Source organism: Phoenix dactylifera, chromosome 14 (assembly GCF_051530095.1).
Source record: "Phoenix dactylifera cultivar Ajwa chromosome 14, Ajwa_hap1_PhDact_Kaust_v1.1, whole genome shotgun sequence".
In the NCBI taxonomy this organism is placed as follows: Eukaryota; Viridiplantae; Streptophyta; class Magnoliopsida; order Arecales; family Arecaceae; genus Phoenix; species Phoenix dactylifera.
In genome coordinates, this window is record NC_143203.1 from 20,345,540 (window position 1) to 20,370,304 (window position 24,765).

General features: G+C 35.2%; 2 protein-coding genes across 4 annotated transcripts; one reads left to right on the forward strand and one right to left on the reverse strand.

The window, feature by feature from the left end:
• The first annotated feature begins 1,423 nt into the window (after positions 1-1,423).
• On the forward strand, positions 1,424-15,253 carry LOC103712667 (calmodulin-binding protein 60 D-like). 3 transcript variants are annotated; one of them, XM_008799251.6, is made up of 10 exons: positions 1,424-1,784; positions 1,862-1,928; positions 4,114-4,163; positions 7,687-8,162; positions 10,282-10,442; positions 10,536-10,751; positions 12,022-12,184; positions 12,287-12,441; positions 14,539-14,605; positions 14,693-15,253. In XM_008799251.6, exons 1-10 carry the CDS (start codon positions 1,696-1,698, stop codon positions 15,037-15,039), a joined length of 1,791 nt encoding a protein of 596 aa, XP_008797473.4. In that variant the 5' UTR covers positions 1,424-1,695; the 3' UTR covers positions 15,040-15,253. The 3 variants fall into 3 exon arrangements, with proteins under 3 accessions (XP_008797473.4, XP_026662542.4, XP_088566885.2); XM_026806741.4 differs by having other exon boundaries at positions 1,463-1,784; positions 7,650-8,162; XM_088710759.2 differs by lacking the exon at positions 4,114-4,163 and having other exon boundaries at positions 1,496-1,784.
• A 523-nt stretch (positions 15,254-15,776) lies between these two features.
• On the reverse strand, positions 15,777-24,293 carry LOC103712616 (kinesin-like protein KIN-14P). The gene is made up of 20 exons (XM_017844157.5): positions 23,705-24,293; positions 23,233-23,402; positions 22,968-23,111; positions 22,377-22,634; positions 22,223-22,294; positions 22,043-22,111; positions 21,808-21,912; positions 21,630-21,719; positions 21,312-21,419; positions 21,141-21,222; positions 20,960-21,055; positions 20,701-20,877; positions 20,506-20,612; positions 20,223-20,401; positions 19,819-19,980; positions 19,477-19,730; positions 19,228-19,391; positions 18,954-19,112; positions 17,490-17,959; positions 15,777-16,504 (listed from the first exon to the last, which is right to left on the reverse strand). The coding sequence occupies exons 1-20, from the start codon at positions 23,820-23,822 to the stop codon at positions 16,366-16,368; spliced, it is 3,123 nt and encodes a 1,040-aa protein (XP_017699646.5). The 5' UTR covers positions 23,823-24,293; the 3' UTR covers positions 15,777-16,365.
• Between the last annotated feature and the right edge of the window lie 472 nt (positions 24,294-24,765).

A 24,765-nucleotide genomic window follows, 5' to 3' on the forward strand; every position in this document is an offset into this window, starting at 1 on the left:
GAGCTTGGTATCAGCAATGAGGTTTTCCTCAAAGTTGGCTGTACATGCTCACATGTATCACTTTTATTCTCTAAAATATTTTCCGTGCAATCATTTTTTATCCGAACAAGAGTTCTGTAAGAGCTAGATCTTTCTGAATTAGCATTACATCCAGATGCATCTCTCCTCAATCATATTATTATATCCAATTAATAACAATATAGTTTTTTTCGTAACTTAGATTGAATCTTAATGTCTCACAATCCGAATTTATTAGAAGGTCAAAGGAGTGGCATTTCATTTTTGGAGATCATCCGTATAAGATAAAAAAGGAAATTCCAGATATTTGCTATATTTCTTTTTGAATGAGATCTCAATTCCAACTACGGTTTGGTTTCTATGGTTGCTAGAATTTTATTAGTGCTTGATATTCCAACAAATCCTGCTACAGCTCTGGGTATTGTTGGAATTTGATGCAAATAAATTACCAAGGATGTCATCGGTGCTGGAATTGGACCTGATCCCATAAGTTAGATTGACCTGAACCTGTCTTCCGCCTCCATTTCATTATCCTGTTTAGCCTACACAAGTTTAGGCTTGGCTTTATGCTAAAGCCTCTCAGGTTGTCCTCGCATGTTTGGTCTTTAATTTTGAATGGAGCCCAACCAGATTACTAAGAATCAAGTAGAACTACAGAAAGCATATTGGTTTAGCAGACGGAATTGAACAAAAAGAACATGTTACTTGAAAGCAGAAAGGATGGGATTGTAGTTATGAGCCTTCTCATAAAATGATCCGAGCTTCAATTCTTTGCTTTCACATTTTCAGCTTTTTTTCATTTTCTGTCTTTTCTTTCTTTTTTTTTTGTGGATTGTAAATAATAGAAACAATCAATTGAGCTATAAATAACTGACCTTTCTTGGCCGACCTGCAGACAGAGCAGACGGGTAAGATACTCCTATTGGCACTTTCCACTATTTGAGATTTAAAATTAAAACTTGTAATGGATTTGGAACAGGTTTGGAATTTCCCCCCTCCCGAATTTCTACTGCCCGAAGTTGATTATATATAATATACATGTGTGTATATATATATATATATATATTATAAGATTTTATAAAAATATATATGGTAAGAGATGTTGAATGTTAAATTTTAAGGATATCTAACATCTATATTTATCACTAAGTTATTTGTGCTTAAATTGTTTTCCAAATTATTTATATCTATTTTTATTTGATGTTATTTATTTATTTTTTTTTGTAATTTTAGGCTGGGTATCTGACCCGACCTGTTATTCAATCCGGAAAAGAATTAATTGGATGGATGTGCAAACCCGACGAATTTATTTATTTTTTTACGGAATGAATTTGAATTTTTTTGATAAATTTTTAACCAAAATTGGGATAGATTCAAATAGTGAGATTTTAAATAGATTTGGGTTGGATAAATTTTACAGGTATCCTATCCGACGATATGCCCAAAAGTCCACCATCAATCATCCTTTCTTTATGTTGAAGTACAGTTTCCAAGTACTTGCTAAAAAAGTACTTCGCCGTTGGAAAATCTATGCTTTGGATCATTCCCTCCGCGTTCCAATATTCCCATAAGCGCGAAGCCAACGACTTCTTGCACTCTGAGAACGTTCCATGCTCCTTCCCTCGTCTCCAGTCTCCTCTATAAATATGGCTTTCATCGCTTTCCCTCCGATCAGGCATGGCTCCCAAGCGGCCCCTCCCTCCGCCAGAGGAGGCGGAGGACGGCGGCAGATCTCGGGCTCTCAAGCGATGGCGGCCCTTGGTCCTGTAAGTGCCTAGGGTTGGGGTTCTATTCCTTAATTTGCTACTAAAGTTGCTGATCCGTATGTCTTTCTTGATTTCAGAGAGGTACTGGGTGAGCAGCGCTTGCAGCGGCTCTTGGTGGAGCTCGAGAAGGTGTTTCGCAGAGTGGTATCAATTCGATCTTTGACCTCATCTTTAGTGTCAGCTCAAGTTGTATTTCTTTTGTTCTTTTTTGTTTCTGATACGTCCTTGTGATTTATGTGTTTAAGATTATATTTAGTTTGAGGTAATTAGGATTGTGCGGGGTAGGTTAGAGTGGAGGTTAGAAAATAATTTAAGATTGAGTTTGCATCCTGGGTTCCAATAAATGGCCAGTAGGTGCACGGATTTCTTAGAAAGGTGTTGATTTCTTGATGTTTTATATTAAAAAGAGCCAACATTTCTCTTGATTTCACTCATATTGCCTTTGTCCCTTTAAATTGTTCTTTTGTTGTAATACGTTGTTGGTTTTACATTTTTTAGGTTGTGGTTAATTTAAAATAAGTAGGATTGTTTTCAAGCAAGTCAACAGTAGGAGGTTGGATTTCCAACTTTTTGAATTTCTGGATTCCAAAAAATGGCTGCCAACTGGATTGATTCCAAGAAATGGCTAGTAATGAATCTTGGATTTCTCAAAGACAGGTTGATCTCTTGATGGTTTATGTTAGTGGGAAAATTTCGTTAAAAGGATAACTCTGTGACTTATCTTCAGAGTTGTTATTTCAATTATTCTTATTGTTTGGCACTATTATTGCCCAATGTACATTTTTTATTGTGTTTAATGTTGGTAGCTTGACATATGGTTGGAGGTGTATATCTGTAATCTTTGGCTGGTAATTTGTGCTTAAGGGATGAATGAAGTTTCCGCTACTAATTTTGATTGCTTCCTTTTTTATTTAGACTCTCATGTTGCTGTAGTTCTTATTTTTATATCTTTTCCTTACAATTATATTTCTGTTGTATTTGTGTATTTGTGTATTTTATATTTTTCAGTCTGCGTCTTGTTAAGGTAATTGGGAAGTTTAGGATAAGGCTTGGGATTTTGTTCTGAGTTGGGTCCATAGGTTATAACTTGTGTTTCAAGGATATCTGCATAATGTTTTTTTTCCAAAATCTAGCCTTAGCACTTCCCTATCATCTGATATTCATATTAAGTCTTCAGAAATTTGGGTTGGCCGCTCCTTTGTTGGACAAACTAAATGTACCATCAATTAGGTTGCTTATCATGACAGTATAGGTCAGGGTTGACTTAAAGAGGGATTTTTTCCCTTAATACACACATGATGTTATACACCATGTAGTCCCTTTGAAGTGCGGTTCTTAACCATTTTAGGTAGCCTTTTAGGTAACCTTCCTTTGGATTTCATATATAAAGCCCAAACTAAGTTTTAATTCTACTGTAAGAAGACCCTGGTCATGTGCATGTTGCTCCATAAGTCAACTATGACCTCAACTCTCACCTTATGAAGACATTTAATGGGAACTAGAGAATAGAATTTTTAAAGAAAACAGCCAATATACTAAACTATATAAAATATCTTACCTTCTGTTGGTTGTTATTGCTATTGCTGATTTTCCATATGTAAATCTTGAATGGAACTATGGAAGTTCCTGATCTCTTTTCAGAAAATTCACAACTAAATGAGATTGTCATGCTAAAAAAAAAAAACAAAATATTGTTTCTCATAATATCGCGGAGGAATCTTTCTCATGATTCAGAGTTAATGAATATACAACAAGATCACATAGGTTTGCTTGAAATATGTGGTGTAAGAAGGGTTAAAAACAATGCTGGGCTCTTTCATGCAGACCCCGATCCTTAAAACATAGAAGGGTTAAGGATATATGTTCATGATGAAACAACTCATGCATGTAATATAATAAAATGTTGTTGAAAGCAAGGATTTAAGTGCCACTGCTGCTGGGTATACCAGCAAATATGCCATGTCATTCCACAGCTTAAAAAAATAAAATAGGACTTAATAACCTTTTCTTATTTAAAAAGTACTTTAAAAAATAATTGATAGGTGTTATGCCAACCATGCTGTGTGTCTATACTAGCACAGCACAGTATGCACCAGCTGCCATGGATTGGCATGGGCCAGCACTTGAAATCTTGGACAGAAGGAACACAACTAATAACATCGAAAAGTAGAGATGCATAAATTAGTAATAGAATTAGTTCTCTTTGGAAATTGCTAACTGTTTGGTTGATGATCTTAGCTAAAATGAGGTACCTGGTATATACATTGAGTTTAAAACTGTTCATTTCCCTGACTAGCTTCTGATAAATCATGTTACATTTTGTGATCAGGTTCGAGAAGAACTAGTGACATTATGTGCCAATCATGTTTACCAGCCCAGGTACAATTTGTCTCAACGATTGACGCTACTTTTAGGATCCATAATCACTTTAGGATTTGAACTTTTCTCTTACGGTTCAAGGGATGACATGCCCAGTTTCTTGCCATATATTTTTTGTTGATTTATCTTCTTGCAGCTGAAATGTGCTGAATATTGTTCACTATGCCCAATGCTTCAATATTAATATACTTTTCTGTTACAGTATAATTATGAACATATTTTTTTATAATTTCAATGGAAAGTATTATTTTAAAATTATTGTTGGATACATAAAAATTACTATAATAACTAATAATTATTATAAAATAGATATTGTAAAATAGTTATAGTATTATTGTGATATTATATATAGATTATAATAAGAATCATTATGATATAATCAAGGTTTAAAGTTTCGGCTGAAACAGATTGGCTTTGGCCAAAACCGGTCCTTAGTTAACCAGAATTTTCAATTTTGGATAGTTTCGGTGGTTTGGCCGGTTTAGGTAGTTTTAGTAGTTTTGGCCAAAACTAACCGAAACTATATTTTTTTAGGTTAACAACTAAAAAAAATTAAAATTTTTCTAAAATTAACAACTCTGCTGGTTGCACCTACACCAGAGTAGGGTGAGCAGTCGTTGTATCAAAAAAAAAAAAAAACTGCAAATGCAATAGTAGCTATTTGGTTTTATGATATTCAAATAGATACGTAATCCTGCGAATGATCTAGTAAGGTCACCCCTAAAAATAATTGTCATATTACAAAAATTATGTATCATTACCTTGACAAATATATATTTTATAATATATTGTTATCGTCACTAATAATTACTACTAATATTATTATAGTAATATTATATATTCTATGATAAGAATCATTAAAATACAATAATAATAATTAAATAATTATATTATAATCATAAAAATAATTATGCTATTAAATATTTATTATAACATTAGAGCAAGAATTATCATATTAATTTTATATTTAGATAATAATATTATTAAATACATATCGATTATTATAAAAATAGTTATTATGGTAATTATTTCAGTAAAAAGATTCACTATTATAAAGTTAGATATACTTTATAATCATTATATATCTATGATATTTATTTAATTATTATCATATTATATATTATTTTAATATTATATATAAACTATAATGAGTCATTATAATCTAATAATAATTAAATAAGCACATCATGATCATAATAATAGGTGCAGGCCTTGACGCAATGATAAGTCTTCTTTATTGTGATCTAGGTCATCATAGGTTCAAAACATAGAAACAATCTCTCTAAACATGGAAGTAAGGTTGCATACATCTGACCCTCTCTAGACCTTACAGTGGCGAGTCTTTTGTACATTGGGATACCCTTTTATGATCATAATTATTTTATCAAATAATTATTGCAATATTATAATAATTATTATATCAATATACTTTTCTATTATAGTATAATTATGAACATATTTTTTTATAATTTCAATAGAAAGTCTTATTTTAAAATTATTGTTGGATACATAAAAATTACTATAATAACTAATAATTATTATGAAATAGATATTGTAAAATAGTTATAGTATTATTGTGATATTATATATAGATTATAATAAGAATCATTATGATATAATCAAGGTTTAAAGTTTCAGCTGAAACAAATTGGCTTTGGCCAAAACCGGTCCTTAGTTAACCAGAATTTTCAATTTTGGATAGTTTCGGTGGTTTGGCTGGTTTTAGCTAGTTTTAGCAATTTTGGCCAAAACTAACCGAAACTATATTTTTTTAGGTTAACAACTAAGTATATTTAACATTTTCTAAAATTCATCATGCAACTGAATTATACATTTTAAGGTTCTACTAGTCTGGACAAGGTCTGATTTTCTATAAACTTTGTTAATGGCAAGTAAGATGCAATCATAATTTGTGCCTTTAATTCTAAAGAAGCAAGCAACATTATAAGGTGTAGTAATGGTGATTGTGAACTATCCCATCACTATCCTCATCAGCATCAATTCTCCCACCCAAGTCATAATGATACTGATTTGCATGCCCCCCCCCTGCAATAGCATGTCATATTAAATTGATATATATACTCAATTTTGTACTCTTATATACTTACTAACTTCTACAATCAAGTGATATTTGGTATTTCATGCAATAGATAAGTACAATGAATTAAGCTTCATTATAGTTTAAGTCTAGCCTAAAATTGCAGAAATTATATAAGTTTTGATTCTAGATAACTTAAAACACAATAACATGATACAAAATAACTTGCCTTGATTTTTTTTTAAATTCTTTGTTAATTTTGTAATTTTCCTGGTCTTTTGGCCAAAACTCTGAAATTCAGAGGGAATTGTTGAAATTGTCAAAACTGCCATTGCCAAAACTACCCTAGGGATCGAAACCGAAGCTGATCCGAGTTATAAAACCTTGGATACAATAATTATAATTAAATAAATATATGACAATCATAATAATTGTTATATCGTTAACATTATAGCAATAATCATTACAGTATTATACTATTATAAAATTTATTTGATATTATAATAGTTATATACTATTATAATAATAAATTTATACATTATTATGTATTTATTAAAATAATTAATATTTATTTAATATGTTGAAATTATATAATATTAAATCTCAGTGGTTGGAGAGTGGTGTGGGCACTCATTTTAGGGCTGGTTACAATTGCTTGAAATCTTTAATAGGAACATGGACAGTTTCGTTTACTTTCGCCTGTAGTTCCAATTACAAGATTAGACCATTTTTTGCACTTCAAATGCAGCCCAGAGTTGCAATTGTGAGCATCCAAACTTTTGTTTTGGATGTCTGCAATTCATTTGCAACTACAATCTACCCAATTGCAAGCAAACCAACAGTCCCTGAGAGTAGAATAAGAATACCTCACCATAAAAGTGCTATTATTTGCCTAATGGCAAATATTATCCTGGGAAAGTAAGATGAGCATTTTATAGTAGACTGAAAAATCCTGCCAGTTTATTGTTGATATTGTGAAGTGCGGCAAATCTGAATCCTATATCCCAAAGGAAGTCTGTGTCTTCCTTTAAAAGATCAGCAACCTTAGCTTCTTTCTGCATACTTAGATTGTACAAGGACCTTTGAGTAATATGTGCATATTTTTGATAACTTCACATGTTCCTAGTTTTCCTGTAAAAATATTCAAAAAATATACCTTTATTTCAGCAACATGTAACATTGCTACAGTTCACATATACTAGCTCTTAGTATTTGCAGTTGTTTTGCTGATACCTACACATGGTAGGTTTTTCATTGACATTATTTATATCAATATGGTTATCATCTTTTATGGCACATGTGTGTGCATTTTCTTTCATGAGTGCCTAACTATATAGAACTGTCATGATGCATTAGAAGAATGTGTTTTATTTTATATCATACCAGAATTCCTCAAGTCTGGGAGCTTAGGAATAATAACTGATGTCCTTGTTTGGGTCATTGAACAGTATTAATTTTTGATGGCCATTTTTATGGACTGATCAGCAATCAGGACAAGAAAATCAGGTATCGCCTGCATTTTCGGAACAAGCTACCAAAGGTGTTTTTCACATTCAACAGCATTTTAGCAGAGGATGGGATGAATCTCCAGATAGCTTTAATGGATTCCAACTTAAGGGAGGTTATCACTTCCAATCCCTTGTCTTCGGTTAAGGTTGAGATAGTTGTCATTGATGGTGATTTTGTTGGTGATGTACATGAATATTGGACTGAGAAGCAGTTTAAAGATCGTGCTGTACCTCCAAGAGATGGTAAAGGACCATTGCTGACAGGAGAGTTGGTTATTAAGCTGAACAAAGGTGTTGGTGATCTTGCTCATGCCACTTTCACAGATAACTCGAGTTGGACAAGAAGTCAAAAGTTCAGGCTGGGTGTGAGACTTTCTCAAAGTGAATGTTTTGAAGATAGAGTTCAAGAAGGAATAAGTGAACCTTTTAGGGTAAAAGATCGCCGTGTGGAATGTAAGTTCATCTCCTCTTAATATTTTTACCTTCTTAATTTTTTTCTATACGACTCTGAAGGTGGGAAATGATAAATTCATTGGAATAAATAATGAAAACAATTTCATCTCTATGTTGCAATATATGCCAAAACATGCCATGGATACCCTGTTTGCAATGAAGAAGAACAACTATATGATACCACACATGCAGATAAGATGTTACTAACACAGTTAATGCCCTCATTCATTAGCATTGATGCTCATAACTCGATTAGTTAACAAGGTTGTTTTCAACGATTGGGCCTTCAATTGAACTAGTTTATCCACAAAAAAATGTCACAAATAATAATACTAGTCAAAGCTAAAGCTCAAAAAATTATTATATCATCTTAAAACTTTTGTTTTTCTACTTAATGGAGTTGTTATTTTGTTATGTCAATTTTATCTTTCTTCATGCAAAAAAGGGCAGAAAGAAATAAGAAAGAGATTATTCCCTTAGAGCTTGTCCAATACCAGCAATACTCAAAATGCATCTCCTTCGCTCGCGGGCTGCCTTGCATGCAAGAGAAGCGCTATTGGCGAGTTTTGTTTGCTTTGTCCCTCTTGACGTCGCTGGTAATCCCAACTCGTATTAGCTATCGAAAGCCATACTTACCTTCCTACTTGCCACAAGTAATCTTAGCGTATACATTGTTAATTATTATATTCCAACTTCCAAGACTTCATTCATAGATGAAGGTTGAGACTATTGAACCTGTCATACATAATCTGATACATTGATGCCTTTTTAATTTTAATTTCTCATCTAGATTTTTCAAGTTAATATACTGAAGCTTTGTATGTGGCAGTACCAGAAAACCATGTTATATGTCTTTGAATAATATGGACTTCTACATTTCACGATTTCCAAAAACGAAATTACAGTGTTAAAGGACATCAAAAATTCAAGAATCAGTATAATTTTGAACTATTGCCTGGTCATGTGTTGCCAAACAGAGAACACTCTCAATTACTAAATACTATAATGTAATCACTTCTGTTTGTCCAAATCATACACATAAAAAGAATTCTTTGAGATTTGGTCATGTTTTGTTGAAGTGTGTGGAGCTTATGGTGGCAATATTTTTTTGCTTTCGGCTTTCAGAACTGTCTGGATCTTGCTTTGATAAAAAATTTATATGTTTAATCCCTATGAGATAATTATGATTATAACTAAATGGCAGATATTCAAAGCTACCCTTCAAATATGAAAAGCTGGCATGTACTCGTCAATCATCTATTTTTTCTTGTTTTGCCCATGAGTATTTTGCCCCTTGAGTAGGGACACCTCTGACAGGTGTGTGCGAACATGGTTAAATCGAGTAGCCAATGCCTTTGGCTGATCATTTTGTAATTTTGTGAATTTAGAGGTGGTTTGGCAAATGTTATCACAATAATTTTATGTTTTATGGAGATCAGGAAGCTAACTAAGAGGATCTCATCATATTGGAAATATATAATATCAGGTCTATGCAGCCTTCCAGTTGTTGCCAGTGTAGTAAGGGATGGGCTTTTCCACCTGAAGTGAGCCCTCAAGGGTGTGATGAATATACAGTTGCAGACTTGATCAAGAAATAGGCTATCAAGTGACAGAAATTAAACTGGCTGGATGATTGGTTACCAGCATGCAGTCATTTTCTATGAAATTACCATGTAGCATTTAGCATTACTGAATGCATCATTGTTTCTATATACGTTTCTCATGTGATAATCATACAGTCACTTTGTTATGATATCAGTTATGAAACCTGTACGGAAAACAAGCATGATGCAAATATTATGCAACTGTTATTTGGACAAGTAGTTGGCACCATTGTTTCTTGGTGAAATGGTTTTCAGTGACATGATCATTCTGTCTTGGAGAATCTCCTCAGTTATATTGGATTGCATTACTGCAATTAGCATACAGACTTACATTACATATGATCCATGTAGATATGTGTCGAAATTGTCTCATACAGATTGAAATTCATAAGCATTATCTACAATAAACAGTAGATGTACAAGTACAGATGGAGAATACGATAAAAAAGAATGAATAATATGGTAATACAACTGTCAGTCGTACTTACTCTCACAGTAAATCTATCTTGTGGCAGTAAATCAAAAGCATCATTCTCCATCACTGACCGATGAAGTATGGCGTTTGAAGAATATAATGAAAGATGGTATATTTCATAAAAGGCTTGTGGATGGAGGGATCCATACCGTGCAGCAATTCCTACAAGCCTTCACTATGAATCATGAAGGGCTGCAAAGTGTAAGCAAGTTATCTCATAAATTTTAGCTAAGATATTCTGGTAGCATGCAAACTCAAAATAAAAGTTCACTACTTTTTGCTTCCAACTTTTAGTTACTTGGTGACAAAGCAAAAAAGAAACAAATTCCAAACAAGAAGTGGCAAGGAATTCTGTCACACGCTCAGAAGTGTCCTGTAGGCAATGAGCTTTATTCATATAGTGTTTCAGGGAAGAATTTTGTGCTCATTTTCAACTCAATATATCAACTCCTTGGAGCAAAATTTGATGGCCATTATCACTCCATGGGTGACTTAACTGCATCTCAACAGGTGTGTATTTAGATTCAGTAAATTAATCCAGGATATTGACTCATCATGGTTGTCCCATGTCTCTTCATCATATTTCATGCAACTGTTTGTAGAACTTGAACTTGATATTAAGTTAGCATGAAACTGCCAGTTGAGAAACACCAGTAACAAAAATCATTTTCTCATTCTGGCACTGCACATGCACCTGCAGTCAGGCCCAATATAATGACTGTTTATCCTTCATATCTCGGTATAGCACTTACATGATTTTTTTTTTTGAGAAAATACATGAAAATGTTTAGTGTGCCATGCCACGTGAATCTTCACAAAACCTGTTTGCTTGGTTAGAAAGGTTGTACCAAAAGAGAGTTGAGTTTGGATTCTATTGCTAGAATAGCTGCTGGAGTCCTAATCTAACAAACCAGATATTCTTGGGAGAAAGATAAGCCAAATAGCTTCTGATATCTGAAGAACATTTAGTAAAATCTCTTTAGATGGGGAGTGGGGGACAAAAACCTTCCTCTTTCTTTCATGAAATCCACCATATCCCATTCTATCTCCCTACGTCCACTGTCTTTGCCCCATGGCTCACCTCCTTTCCCTTTGCAACAGATCTACCACTATAACAACTGCCACTGTCCAATCTTTTCCCTCCTCTCTTCCCTCTGCTATTGCATCAACACTCAAAAGAACTTGTCTCTTCCCTTTGCTTTCCAATAGTTTGCTTCTGTTGAGAGTTGGTGCATCATTGAATTAGTGAGGTGGACTGGCGAGGCAATGGTGTGATGGGGTTTGGCAGAAGGGAAGAATTGAGAGAAGGTTGCTTTAGTAGGTTCACAGGTCCAAATGGGCTGACAACAGCTAACACCAGGGTGGAGAATATAGCTTTGCAAGCTACAATGAGTAAGTGGTATTGTGATTTTGTGCATGGGGGAGAAAGAGCTTTTTTCCCTTTTTTACCTCATGGAGAGGGGGGTATGAGTTCTTACAACATCCATGTAAGTTTTCTGGCAAGAAAAAAAAAATCCTATGATTTTATAGTTACCTTACGCTTATCATATTTTTTGTATTCTAGTTTGTAGTAGTACCCTCTTTATTTTCTTTTTGGAGACTAAGATGGGGACAGACAATTTAAAATTCCGAGTCAAACACTGGACAGCTCCCAATGTATGAACGGAGAACCTCCCCCGAAATGGAGAAGGGCTGCAATCACTGAGGCTATACCCAATTCGCATTTTCTGCTAGAAGTTTTGTATGTTTATTTGAAACACTGTCATCAATTTTCTTGCAGAAATTAGTGGACTACTGCAAAAAGCTTGCCTTTGAAAATCCAAATGACATTCATATAATGGTTGACAACCTTCCCCAGCCCATCACTCCAATAAAGGTTCCTTCAGTTCCTGGATCAAGTTCATTGGACCCACAAATCCCATATAATAATGGTGAAAATCATGGTAGGCAGACTCAGGATCTTTTTTGTTTGGGCAGTATTATTATCTTTGAATTTTTACCTCATACTAATTAGTTAATATTTTTAACTTTTAAACTTTGGACAGATGAAGCAACTACCCAAGTTGGTTTGTGGCATCAACCTAATGCACCACACAATAAGAATTCAAATGTTTTATTCCATGCAGAAGATATTTCTGTTGAGGACAAGGTCCATTCAATTCAAGAGTCTTCTTCCTTCCAAGAACCAATAGTTTCTAATGTAAGTGATATTTTTACTAAATTATATCGTGGTCTTTGCATTGGCTAATGACTAGGAGATATTAAATGATCAGGGATTGCAGATATGGATTGATCTTAGCATTAGGATATAGACGGCATAACAGGCAGCTCTTTCCTTAATATAGTTTTGATGTCAATATTTCTTTAAGCAAGTTCATTTATGAAGCACCTACCTGCTAGTGAAATTCAGCATGGTGCATGTGGCTTACTTGACTAGTATCAAGCATATTATCCTATAAAAAAGTCCTAGTATAGATTCTTGTTTACGTCTCATATCAGTGTGTAAGCTGAATTGCTGCATTTGCATTATTTTGATGTGTCCATCCTGTACCCTGTTTAATCTATATTAACATACAAAACACTAAAATTTAAAATATGGAATTAGTTTAATTCACATTGACACACGCCAAACCCTGCATCATGTTGATAAGGCCACAAGGCTACACTTACATTGTAAATATAATAACAATATGCATTATGCATTTAAACATAGTAATAAATTTGGTATTCAACATTATTGTCGTGGGAAAATTTGCAATTTTTTAAAACATGGGAATATGCCAGAAATTAATGAAAAACACCAAAAACAGAATGGATATATTTTTAAAAAATCCAGAGTTATTCATGAAATATTCACCATATAATCGTAAAAGCTTGATATTCTTCATCAAGTCAACATAAACTTGGGGAAGGTCTATAGTACTTGGACAATTTTACATTAATCCAGATAAGAATTTTAAACCATGTGACTATGCAGATACTCTGCAACGGTATTGGCAGTCATCTCAGCTCAGGTTCTGATGTCACCCAAGGATAAGAACTTAAGGCTACAATGTTGAACAATTAGAGATGAGATGCTGAAAGATGCCAATAGCTTTCTTCAAGATTTTATTCTGACATTACACAAAAGGTACTTGTACAAAGTATTATTAGAATTTCTTCAGTTAAGGAATATCAAGGATTGGTGAACTCAAACACAGACTAGAATCTTTTTACTGAAAGGCAAACTCAGGATGTACATGGCCCTCTAATTGACCTACTACTCTCTAAAGGCCCTTTAAGTAGTGCCAATAAATGAACAAACTAGGTGGGGAACGTCAAAAGTAAGGAATTTGAATTCTCAACTGTCTAGAAGAAGAAAATATTAGGACAGAGGAGAGGATTTAGTTGGGGGATTTAAATGTTGTTCTGGCTGGATTTTGAATATTGTGGCTGTACTTCCTCATACCTTTTTGTTTTATTAAGTGATATGACACAGAAAGAGAACATAATATGTTAAAGAAAAGAAAAGCTAATTGCATGAATTCTATATGATTCATTTAATTTTTTATATAGTATTACTACAAGTTCTTCATAAACATAGTAGCTATGTAGTACATATAACTCAGGTTAATATACATAGGTATAATCATAGACAATAGATGAACTGCTTACTGTATGTCACTCACCTGCTTAGGCATCAAGCAGCTAATAAGCACGAAGGCAGTCGCCTTGCTTGGTACCCGTATTAGCATAAGGTACCTGTACAACCGCTGATGACAACACCATTTCAGTTCTGCTCTTGTTTTCAAGATTGGGTTTTAATACAAAAGTCTGTTAAAAGGAAAGGATAAGGCATGGAAAAGGGGGGAAGGTTTTCTATAAAATTCTTTTAAATGTAGCAACAAAACTTAAACTTCATATCCAGAATAACCCTGATAAAAGACAAATCTTATAACAACTTATGTAAATCATAACTTGAGCAATAGCTTAAATGCAGTCAGAATATAGCAATACAAGATAAAGAAACTAATTTGAAATATTCCACTAGATTGTAACTTTGTATCATTCTACAATTAGGGTACTGAGATTTCATCATATCACAAAATGTGCTTGATTTATGTTTGTTAGCAACAATGTCTCCAATGTATTTTATGGGACCCTCTTGATGTGGATAACATATGATGCATCGCAGAGAATCTTGAGCAAGAAATCATGCAACATATCATCTCTCTTCATTTGATATCTATCTTTATTTTGTATTATAGTTTATACAGAACTCTTCCAGTTCATCTAAAGCAATATAATCTTTCTACAGGGACTTTCAGTTGGCAGACTGATCCGACCAGAGCCACAGAATTATGATCACCCAGCCACATACACTGGTAGTTAATATTTATTTCTGTCATGCAATATAATTACTTCCCGAGTCTCCCAGACTGATGCTTAATCGATTTTGAAACTTCTGACAGATGAATCAGCTGCAGATATGGGTTTCCATCAACTTCCTCAGGACATTTCCAAGGAGCAGGACTTCAGTCAATTTCAACAGCTTGCATTCTTCCAAGGAAACGTATCCCCCATGAATGACATTTTAGATGAGCGCTTATTCGGAATTGAGTCATGTACTGGTAGAGTGGATGAATACATGCCTGATGATGAGTGCGAGGAAATGGTCTTGGAATATTTGAAAGCTGGTATCCCAACATCTCCTCGGAAGTGGGTTAAGCTGATCGCTGGCTTAAAATGTGGGCTTTCAATTAGCAAGTACTTGGCTGCAAGGAGGACTGGAATTGTGCATCTTAGTTCCAAACAGTAGTGCCAAGCAGTTGTCTTGGCACACTCAGTGCTGGGTCCTGGGAGCTTAGAACAGTATCCAACAGAGGAAGCAAAGAGGATGGAACGATTTATTTTGTAATTGCATAGTATCTGAATGTTAGTAGAGTGGTAAAGTTGAACATGGTAGTAAGCAGTTTGTTATAACATTCTTACTTATGTCAGGTTGTTTCTAATAAAGTGGGTAATTTGGATGATGCCTCTCTCTTTTGGGGATATTGAGCCGGTCCTTGGTGAGCCAGAGTATAATTTCTAATGCCAATTGACTGAAATATAACACCTGTCTAGGTTCCACCGTTTGTTTGATTCCGAGTCAAGATGGCAATCGGGTCGGGTTGGATCAAATACAGGTCAGGTTGGATATATGATAAATTAAAAATTTGTCAATTCGAACCTAACCTATTAATTAAATGGGTCAAAAAAACATTCCGGAACATGCTCATTCTAGTAAATAGATAGTCCACTCCGATTTACAATAGATTAAAACAAGTTAAACGGGTTAAATGTTTAAGCAATGCCACCCCTAATTCCCAATCCCTTATCTCTAAATCCTATTCATAGTCACGAGTTCAGATCATAATTTGGAATTTAAAAAGAAAATCCAAAAAAATTCAAAAATAGTTCTGATTACAAAAAATAAAATAAAATATTAAAATTAAAATAATACGACTTTTTAAAATATTTTAAATTTATTTATTTATAAGTATAGCCGTATAGGAGAGAGAAAAATAATAAATGACATCAAATAAGGATGCATGGCATCATTAATTTGTAATACAAAAATTTTAAATGAGTCACAAATAATTCATGAGTAAAACATAAAATTTATGTATAATCCAAGAATAACTTGGTAGTTCAAACTTGTTTGCCACAGCCATTATGCATGCCTGGAGCTTTGACTTTACCAGCATGTTTGCTCGACCTCATGGCTCTCCATAATCCATTGACCGTCCGCTTTTATTCACGACCGGCTATTGATATTAGCCTTCTTATAAACATTGCATCCGAGCTTCAAACTTTTGCCTTATCATCTTTTTTTGTATTTCTTTATCTATTTCTCTTTTCTTTCTGAAGTGTAAGAATGCAGATAATGAATTAAGTTATGAATTACTGACACTTCTGGACTGGCCTGAAAGCAAACCAGGAGGGTGAGAGAATCCTCCTCTTTGGCACCGATCAATACCACTATCCATGCAACAAACAGAAGAAAGTATTTTTGCCATCTACAACGAGGGAACAAGGCCCTCAATCTCTTGTGCCATGGGATAAAAAGATAGCCTGGAAATCTCTCATCTTTGTCTTATAAGCCTTACCTTCCACTTGGCACCTTTCCACTAACCGGCCTCTTTCCACCAATGCCACCGGAAACAGGAATCCTCCCTGGCTGGCGCATTGTTTGGCCAGGCCCATTCGACACTTCTCGAGATGGAGATTGGATGAGGGACGTCCTGGTGCACAGAGGAGGAAAGAAAACCATTAAAACATTATAAGTCCAAGTTAGTTAAAGACATGCACCTCAAATTTCAAACTGTGGGCAGAGTTAGTTAATTAAATTATTAATTAATGAAAAGATCAAGCTGTGGTTTAAGATGCAAAAACAGCAAGTCCTTTCATTGTATAAATGAATTTTGAAGTGATAATCAAATCGTTTAAACCTTGCAATCGGAAAAAAAAAAAGGAGCAATATTTTAGGCTGTTCTTACAGGAGCAGTTGCCAGTTCATAGCACTGAATACAGTCCAAGGATTCAGATACATGGATTGCTTTCGTCTCTTAAAATGTGCTGGTTCAGATTGAGGATGATGTGGTAAAAAAAAAAAGGAATAAGATGAGTAACTCCAAGGAAGCATAATAGCACTAGTGGAGAATCTAGCAGCACAGAGTTGACTGAGATGGCATGCATAGTGCAACAAAATCTGAGAAGATTGTATTAAGTAGAGTGGCTCAAATTTCGGTCAATGCATCAAAAGATGGAATGCAGATCTAAACCAGAAATGGGCGGGCGGAGGTCTTAATTAATTTTTTATCAAATCTGATAGCGTTACTAGTGCAGCACTTGATAAAAAATGCATGGTTAACTAAGGTTACAATGATCTGCATTGTTGGAGGTAGATCAACAGATTCCATCAAAACAGTCCCTAACAAATAGAAATATCTGCCACCTGAAATAAGCAATTTTTAGGAAGCTCTCCATCTCTGAAAGAAGTTCTTCTGTACTATCTTGGAGTACAAGCAAAAATCAATAGAATTAGAATTAGATCTAACTTCTTTAGAATGACCAGTTATGCCAATAACAGAATTATGTTAGGGACAGTTTCAGTTTCATATCAGAAATCAGAAGTTCCAATTTCATATCAGAAATCAGATTCTATCTTATTTATAGTCATTTTGGATTTATAAGTATAAAGAAGTAACTTTATCACAAATGGATTACCCGACATGCAGACTCTTTATTGGCTTTGTTTGAGGCTTCTTAATCCTTGATCCTACTGCACTGACTGCCGCAGTAGGTTTTGGAATACTAAACTGCCATAGCATATCTTGTTCTGAAGAATCACTGGCCGCCAAATCCAGATCATCTGAATCATCAGATGCTACAGACTCAGCCTGATTTCTATGCTGTTCATTGTAAATTCCTGCATCAGGACTAATTTTTTTATAAAAATAAACAGCGGGTTGTGTGTCATCTCCTTCTGAATCTCTTGGGGAATCTTCAACCCCTATGACAACCTCATGCTTGTTAATTATGACCTTGTCGACCCACTCTCCAGAACTTGTTTCTTTGTCATCCATCTTCTGGATTACAGGACAGCTCTCTGGCCATGGAGAAGGATTGGTTTCCATCGATAACTCTTGGATATCATAGTCTGCCTTCTTTTGCATCAGTGCAGAATTGCTCTGGAACTAACTCAGATACAGACAGAGGCAAAACAAAGCAAGAACACGATCAGACTGAATATTTGATAGTTGATACTATGTTATACAGAAAAATTTCCACCATAAAGCTCAATAACTGGTAATATATTAGTTACATGGACATCAATAAAAGCAAATGGTGATATTTAGAAGGAAATAAACAGGAAGTAGGCAGTTTTTTACATTAAAAAGCACTTACATGAGTCACTGAAAAGATTGCATACCCTACATTGCAAACCATATGCAAACTTCATCGGAAAGTTATCTACTTACTGTTACCTATTTGCAAGTAAACACTAAGCTAGATAATATGCACAAGAAGTATTGTCAGCGACTCAGCATTAACTAGACAACCTTCTTGACATATTGCTAAGTTGACTGATGGTACTATCATTTAGCTGCTACTATCATTTATACGATCAGAGATAACTCTCAAAACAAGGAAGTTTATATGATGTTAGTAACCTTTGTAAAAATGACTACAGTAAACGGGCATCCACTTTTTAGCCAGGAGAAATAGTAACCATCATGGATTTTGGACCAAGATCCTGAAATGGCCAGGGAGAATCGTTACATCTTCAGCTCTCTGAATGGAGATGGTGAAGGAAATTTTCTATGAAAAATCCATAACCAAAATCCATTTCTACATAGAATATTTATTATTTGGGTTAAGTCTTCTTCTTCAAAAAAAAAAAAAAAAATGCAGATGCACCGAATGCTTAAAAGTTTGTCAAGTCAATTCTATATCATGATTTTTCCTCAAAATGAATCTTGTAGTTGCATCTGCTGATAGTGTCAGTGCAATGTTAAGCACACATAAAGATGAACATTAAGCAGTCCGTTCTGACATAATACTGGAAGTCTACCCTGCATTGCAATTAACATAAAATGCAATCATAGAGGATTTATCATCTGATGATTATGCATGAATTACGAAGTCCAAATCACTGATGTAGAGTTACCATTTTAACAGTATGATTACCTCTATGTTTCCAACATCCTCCATTGGCTGTCCGAATCTTGGAAATGATGGTGAGCTTGCACCAGACTTCATCCTGTGTATATCAGGGCTGGACATTGTACTTCTTACGTGTTCAGTTTCTCCCTCTCTCCTAGCCAATGCTGCCTTAAGACTAGCTATCTGAAACAAAGGGAAGAAAACATTATCATTCAGAAAGGCTACAAAGCAGTGTAAATAAAACAATGTGCAGGCTGTATCAACCAATGCAGCTCAAGAAATGCAATGAAGGCAAAACCTGCTCTCTGAGTTCTTTGATTTCTCCATTATCTTTGTTTTTCTTGGCAGCGCCTAGCTCAACAGTGGCAACCCGCTCAGCAAATTTGAGAGTGCCTATGGTCTCACCAATGGCATCTACCTCTGGGCTTATGTGGACAAACATCAGCGTTTTGGCTTGCCCTCCTGAATATTAAAAGATGAAATTTAATCCTGTCGCAATAGCAATACGATAAGATCGTCAGATAAGATCTAAAATATCTTATCTTACCAAGAGAATCTTGAAGTAATTGTGTGAGTTTGCTATTCCTGTAAGGTACATGTGTGATCTTTTGGGCAAGGGCAGATATTACATCTCCTAATGCTGAAAGAGATTTGTTTATATGTTGTGCCTCCTTCAGCCTGTCTCCTTTGACCTTGGATTTATCTACTCTTTCACTCCCTGCCAAATCAACTAGATGCATGCATCCTCGAAGAATGTTCCCAGAGGTCAAGTCTCTTCCTTGAACATGAATGGTGAGGCAACTGCAAATAAATCCATCAGTAATGCATATGGAAGAGGAATTGCATCTAATTACTATTTGAACAGGAAACATTAAATTTAAATCCAAACCAGTGAGAGCGACTGCTGCGGTCATTCATGGCTGTTGAACTCACTGCCCGATTTTTTTGACCAAGATTCATCAATTCGATAACATCAGAAGTTGATGCAACAGGGACCAAATTTGCATCGGGTACATTAAGTCCTTTTTGTGAGCTGTTACGAATTTCTAATGTTTTTACACATAAAGGAAATCCAGCATGTATGAATTGTGGAGAAGTGAAGTAATTGAACAGCATTATAAAAGGAAGCTTAGTAAAGCTAAAGCATTTGCTGTTACGTAAATGATATTATACAACATTATTTTAAAAAATAACAACACACAATGCATTTATGTATTAATTAAAATATTTTTCCTCGTCTTCTTTTAAGAAAAAGGTTTTAAATAAAGAAAATGAGATAGTTCAAAAGGATATCTTCTGTTCCCGCCATCATTTGAAAGGAGATCTCTCACTTGCTCATTATATATCTCGATCATCTGAACAGCAATCTCATAACAAAATGTGTCCCTTCTCTGTTCTGAGATATAAAACAGGTCATTTAATGCCCTATAATTTACACCAAGAGCTTCCTCGGTAAGTTCTTTAGGTCCGCTCTGCATAACAGAATTAAATCAAATCAGTCTAGATCCATTATGATGCTCAAAGTTTCATATGGTCAAAATTTTAATGCTTGGGTATGGGTTTTGTCAGTCCTCACCATTGTATACGTTTTTCCTGATCCCGTTTGGCCATATGCAAAAATACAGACATTGTAACCATCAAGAACTGAACGAATAAGAGGTTGGGTGTCTGAAAAGACCGCTTCTGCATTGATACAAGAAGAGTGTAATGCTCGGTGGTTAAAGTTATATTACAGATGACTAAGTAGAAACAAAAAATAGTCTTCAAAAACCTTGAGTTGCAGTTGGGCCAAAAACTTTATTGAAGGTAAAAGTTTTATGCCCTTCTTTGCAGTTCTTTGCAGGGGTCATGACTGTAATATTTCCATCATCAATACGGCTGAGAGTGCTCATGCTACCAAATTGTCCAGGAAGAAAAGGTCTCACACGGCAGTAAACCCTAATGTTTCCTAATAAAGGATAAAATAATTTTAGTATAGAAATCCAACTTTTCATAAGAAAATATAAAAGTTCAGAAGCTGCCAATGTCACCTTTAAGATCTTGCACTTGATTGTATAATTTTCTGTTTTCCTCGAGAACTTTATGATAACCTAAAGCAGCATGGGCAAGGATCTGCAAACGCTTGCCTATTTTGAAAAGAAAAAGAGCCATGACAGTAGCACTAACAATATCTGATGACCAATAAATGCTCAACATAATGTCCAATCTTACCAAGACTGCTAAACTCCTCAGAGCATTGTGATTTCATGAACTCCATGCCGGCTCTAGTCATGTGAAGGGCATGTTTCAGTTCCTGTAAAAAGCATCATAAAACATCAATATAAATAAACAGATCTGATCATCAAAGTTATCTTCAAATAACAATATCATAGCAGATTATACCTGAATCTCTCTTTGTTGTTGATAAACAATTATGTGTCGCTTTTGAAGCCTCTCATTTAGAGTATCTTCATCCTTCGAGCAGACATGAATTTTATCTACCATATCCATCTAATACAATGAAATTACTAAGCATTTAAATTACATCCAAATTCATGTTGATCCATATTGATATCTAATATATGATGGAAAAACATTTTAAAAGACACGCTACACTATTGAAAATATTCAAAAAGAGCTTGAAATTGAATTATTACATGAAATTGTATTTCCCATACTTAAGCATCAAGTAACTTTGTGGAATACAGATCCACAACCTACCTTCATTTCACCAGAAGCAGAAGAGACCTCCATCAAAACATTCGTCTCAGAGGAGGAATTATTGTCATCAGTGTTGTCATCAATCAAGCCCTAAGATTAATTGCATCAAACCCAATTATCCTTTTCATAATTAAGCATCAAGTGGATGCTTTTTTTGTAGTGAAGATCCAATGAGTACCTTTGTTTCATCAGAAGCAGATGAATCCTCTGAAAAAACATCCTGTTTGGAGAGACAATCATTGGAGATATTATCATCTGCCAGATCCTTCAAAGTTGTTTTCACCTGTCAAGTTATGCAGTATCATTATAGATAAATGTGGCTATTGATGGAGCTCCAATTGTCCTAAAGTATAAAACATATCTTCAATTGAAGTATAAATAAATGAATAACATAAAAATGCAAGTAGGCCTACCATCTCATTTTGGCTTGCAGTACGACGCTCAAATTCTTTCATGACTTTACTTAACATTGATTCTACAAGCTACAAAAGGGCAAAAGAATTTTTCATCAAAAAAAGAAGAAGCAAAAGTGTCTTATTTCCTTTGTGTCCAGTGATAATTTCAATCAAATAGCATGACAAGCATATCCTTACCATTGGAACTTCGTCAGGCTTCTTATCTGATAGAATAGTGCGGACAAGCATATTCAGAGAATGTGATGTTGTCTGTGAGCCAACAGAGATTGCTTAGCTGAACTGGGTATGAGCAAATTAGTACAATAAATCTAACAAGATTCGGCTTACCAACCATTTCAGTTGATTCTATTGAAAAGTCTACACTTAAGTTCTGCTCCAGTGATAAGCCATCCTGGAATTTGTCACCTGCTTGGGTCCTAGACAAGGAATACATGAAAGGTTCCGAGTTTTTGCTTACGAAATATTTCCCTGTGCTGGCGGGTTTCAACACTCCACCATATTTCCAGGAAAAATTTCTGCCTTTCTGTTTACATTCATGGTAGGACCTAAGAGCCAAGACACTGTTAACTACCCTTGAGCCTTTACCTCCCTGTAATTTCATCCAGAATATAAAAGAAAACATGAAGATCATGCATGGAGACTAAGTAGGCATAATTTTTTTTCATTTGAAGACAAAAATTTGGCAGATATCTATATACAAAAAAAGGGTCACATTTTCATGCAGTTTAAGAATAAATTGGACCCACAAAGCATTACTAAAGAAGCAATGCCATTGACTGGGATGAGAGGGGTGGGGGGAGGAGGTCAGTTATCAAGATTTTTTTTTCTTGGAAAAGAAGAAGCTTGTCACTTCTTTAAAGTTCAAAACTAGGATTGAAGTACAACAAATTCTCCTGATTGGCTAACAAGTTCAAAAACCCACCTTTTGTAGATCAGATGCCTCGAATGTGGGGAGACCCATCTCTTCGAGTGCACAAAGAAAGTTCCTTAAATTTTCAAAGTACTGATATGCTGACAAAGCTGCTCCATCTGGGAGAACAGCAAAATCTGCAGGAGCTTCTACCACCTGGACATTATAATCATAAGGAGATATAAAACATATCACCAAGGAACATCGACAAAAATCGAACAAAAGGGGGGAAAAGAATCATAGCAAGATCTAGTATGCCCCAATCCATTGAACCAACCTTTGGCACTGCACCAGGATGAACCTTGTTGAGCGCATTGCAAAGAATTATCCCATTTCTCAAACCGATTCTGAATTCCTCCTCGGAAGGCTCTTCTGGTAAATCTTTAGCACCACCAATGACCCCAACCATCTTCCTCAACCACCCAGCTGCCTCATACCTTCTTGTCGCTGCCATTATAAATTAAAACCAAAGAATTTTATTCCCTTATTCTTCATCAATGATTACTTGGTATTTAAGTTCAGAATTCAAATCTTTGTATTGAAAGAGAGGGAGAGAGAATTATGTCGAGGATGAAATTAAAGAACATAAAGTCCACAGAACTTCTTATCTTATTACATAGCAAAAATTTCTTGAAAACTTATTTCACTATAATTGACAAAACAGAGCATTGCAAAAGCCAGCCATTGGATCACGAAAACTAGCCTATTTTTCAAATATTGAAACAAAGAACAAATGTAAATCGACCCACCTGCTTCCTCTTCCTTTCTTGAAGCCAAACTGCTGTCGCTTAGCCTCGAATTATGCTGATTCATCACGTTCTCCACCGCCGACGCCACTGATACAGAAAGAATCCCCTCCGACGCCATAGCCTCACTAACAAATCCACCCAAAAACAAACCCCAATAAAATAACAGAAACCCTTGCCCAATTCAAATCAAATTCACCATTCTCTAATCATTCCAGCCCCCAAAGAACTCCAAAGGAAAAAACACGCATAGAGAGAGAGAGAGAGAGAGAGAGAGAGAAGGGGAAAAATAAGGGAAAGCTACGATTTTGGAGAGAAGGGAAAACTGAAAAAAGAATCCCGATCGAGGAAGAGAGCCACCAGAACCGAATCACCCCAGATTCAAGAATTCCCCACCATTCCGGCCCCAAAAAACACCGGGAAAAAAACCAGAAACCCCGGCAAAAGGGAGGGAAAGCCCTGATTTTGGAGGGACGGGGGTGGAGGGATGGCTCTCGGGGTTACTCCTCCGCCATGGGGAGGGGGTGGGGAGGCGGGGAAGCAAAAAGGAAAGAGAAGGGGAGCTGAGAGGGGGGTGCTTTCGGCCCCTCTTGTTTGGTGGCTGGCGCTCTCGGCAAATTAAAAAGGGAGCGAAAGGAGCCTCCGTCGGAACCTCTCGGCTCGGACCGAGGCGGTTCTTGTTTGATGGAGGGAGCTACTTGTAAGAGAAAAAAATGACGAGGACTGGCTTGGAATAAAAACATGGCCAGGTACAGCGATTGCTAGCCCACACACTTCTGGCAGCCCGCATGATCTCATTAAAAAAAAAGACCAAAATATACTATTTAGATTTTTTAGCCCTAATTCCAAAATTTATTGTGCATAGCCAATATAAGAGTAAACATACACCTGCACATTCTCACACACTTTCTCTATTTAATCTCTACAATTTTTGCTAGGTTAAAAATATAAATCCAATTAGGTCCAATCAAATCTAATCATAAATATTATGATCGGTCAATGGTCAACCTTTAAAGGGTTTATGTTTATGTTGCGGTGTCTTCTAATCCACATAAATTATAGAC

Bases quoted from the DNA above. Each gene is read 5' to 3' on its own strand.
- LOC103712616 (XM_017844157.5), bottom strand. From the start codon at position 23,822: ATGGCGTCGGAGGGGATTCTTTCTGTATCAGTGGCGTCGGCGGTGGAG. The intron at 20,613-20,700 runs GTTTTTGAAGAC...GTATCAATGCAG, and splicing joins TGGCCCAACTGCAACTCAAG to AAGCGGTCTTTTCAGACACC. The intron at 19,981-20,222 runs ATATCCTTTTGA...ATGTGTAAAAAC, and splicing joins AATGATGGCGGGAACAGAAG to ATTAGAAATTCGTAACAGCT.
- LOC103712667 (XM_008799251.6), top strand. From the start codon at position 1,696: ATGGCTCCCAAGCGGCCCCTCCCTCCGCCAGAGGAGGCGGAGGACGGC. The intron at 10,752-12,021 runs GTGTGTATTTAG...ATTTTCTTGCAG, and splicing joins ACTTAACTGCATCTCAACAG to AAATTAGTGGACTACTGCAA. The intron at 14,606-14,692 runs GTAGTTAATATT...AACTTCTGACAG, and splicing joins TCACCCAGCCACATACACTG to ATGAATCAGCTGCAGATATG.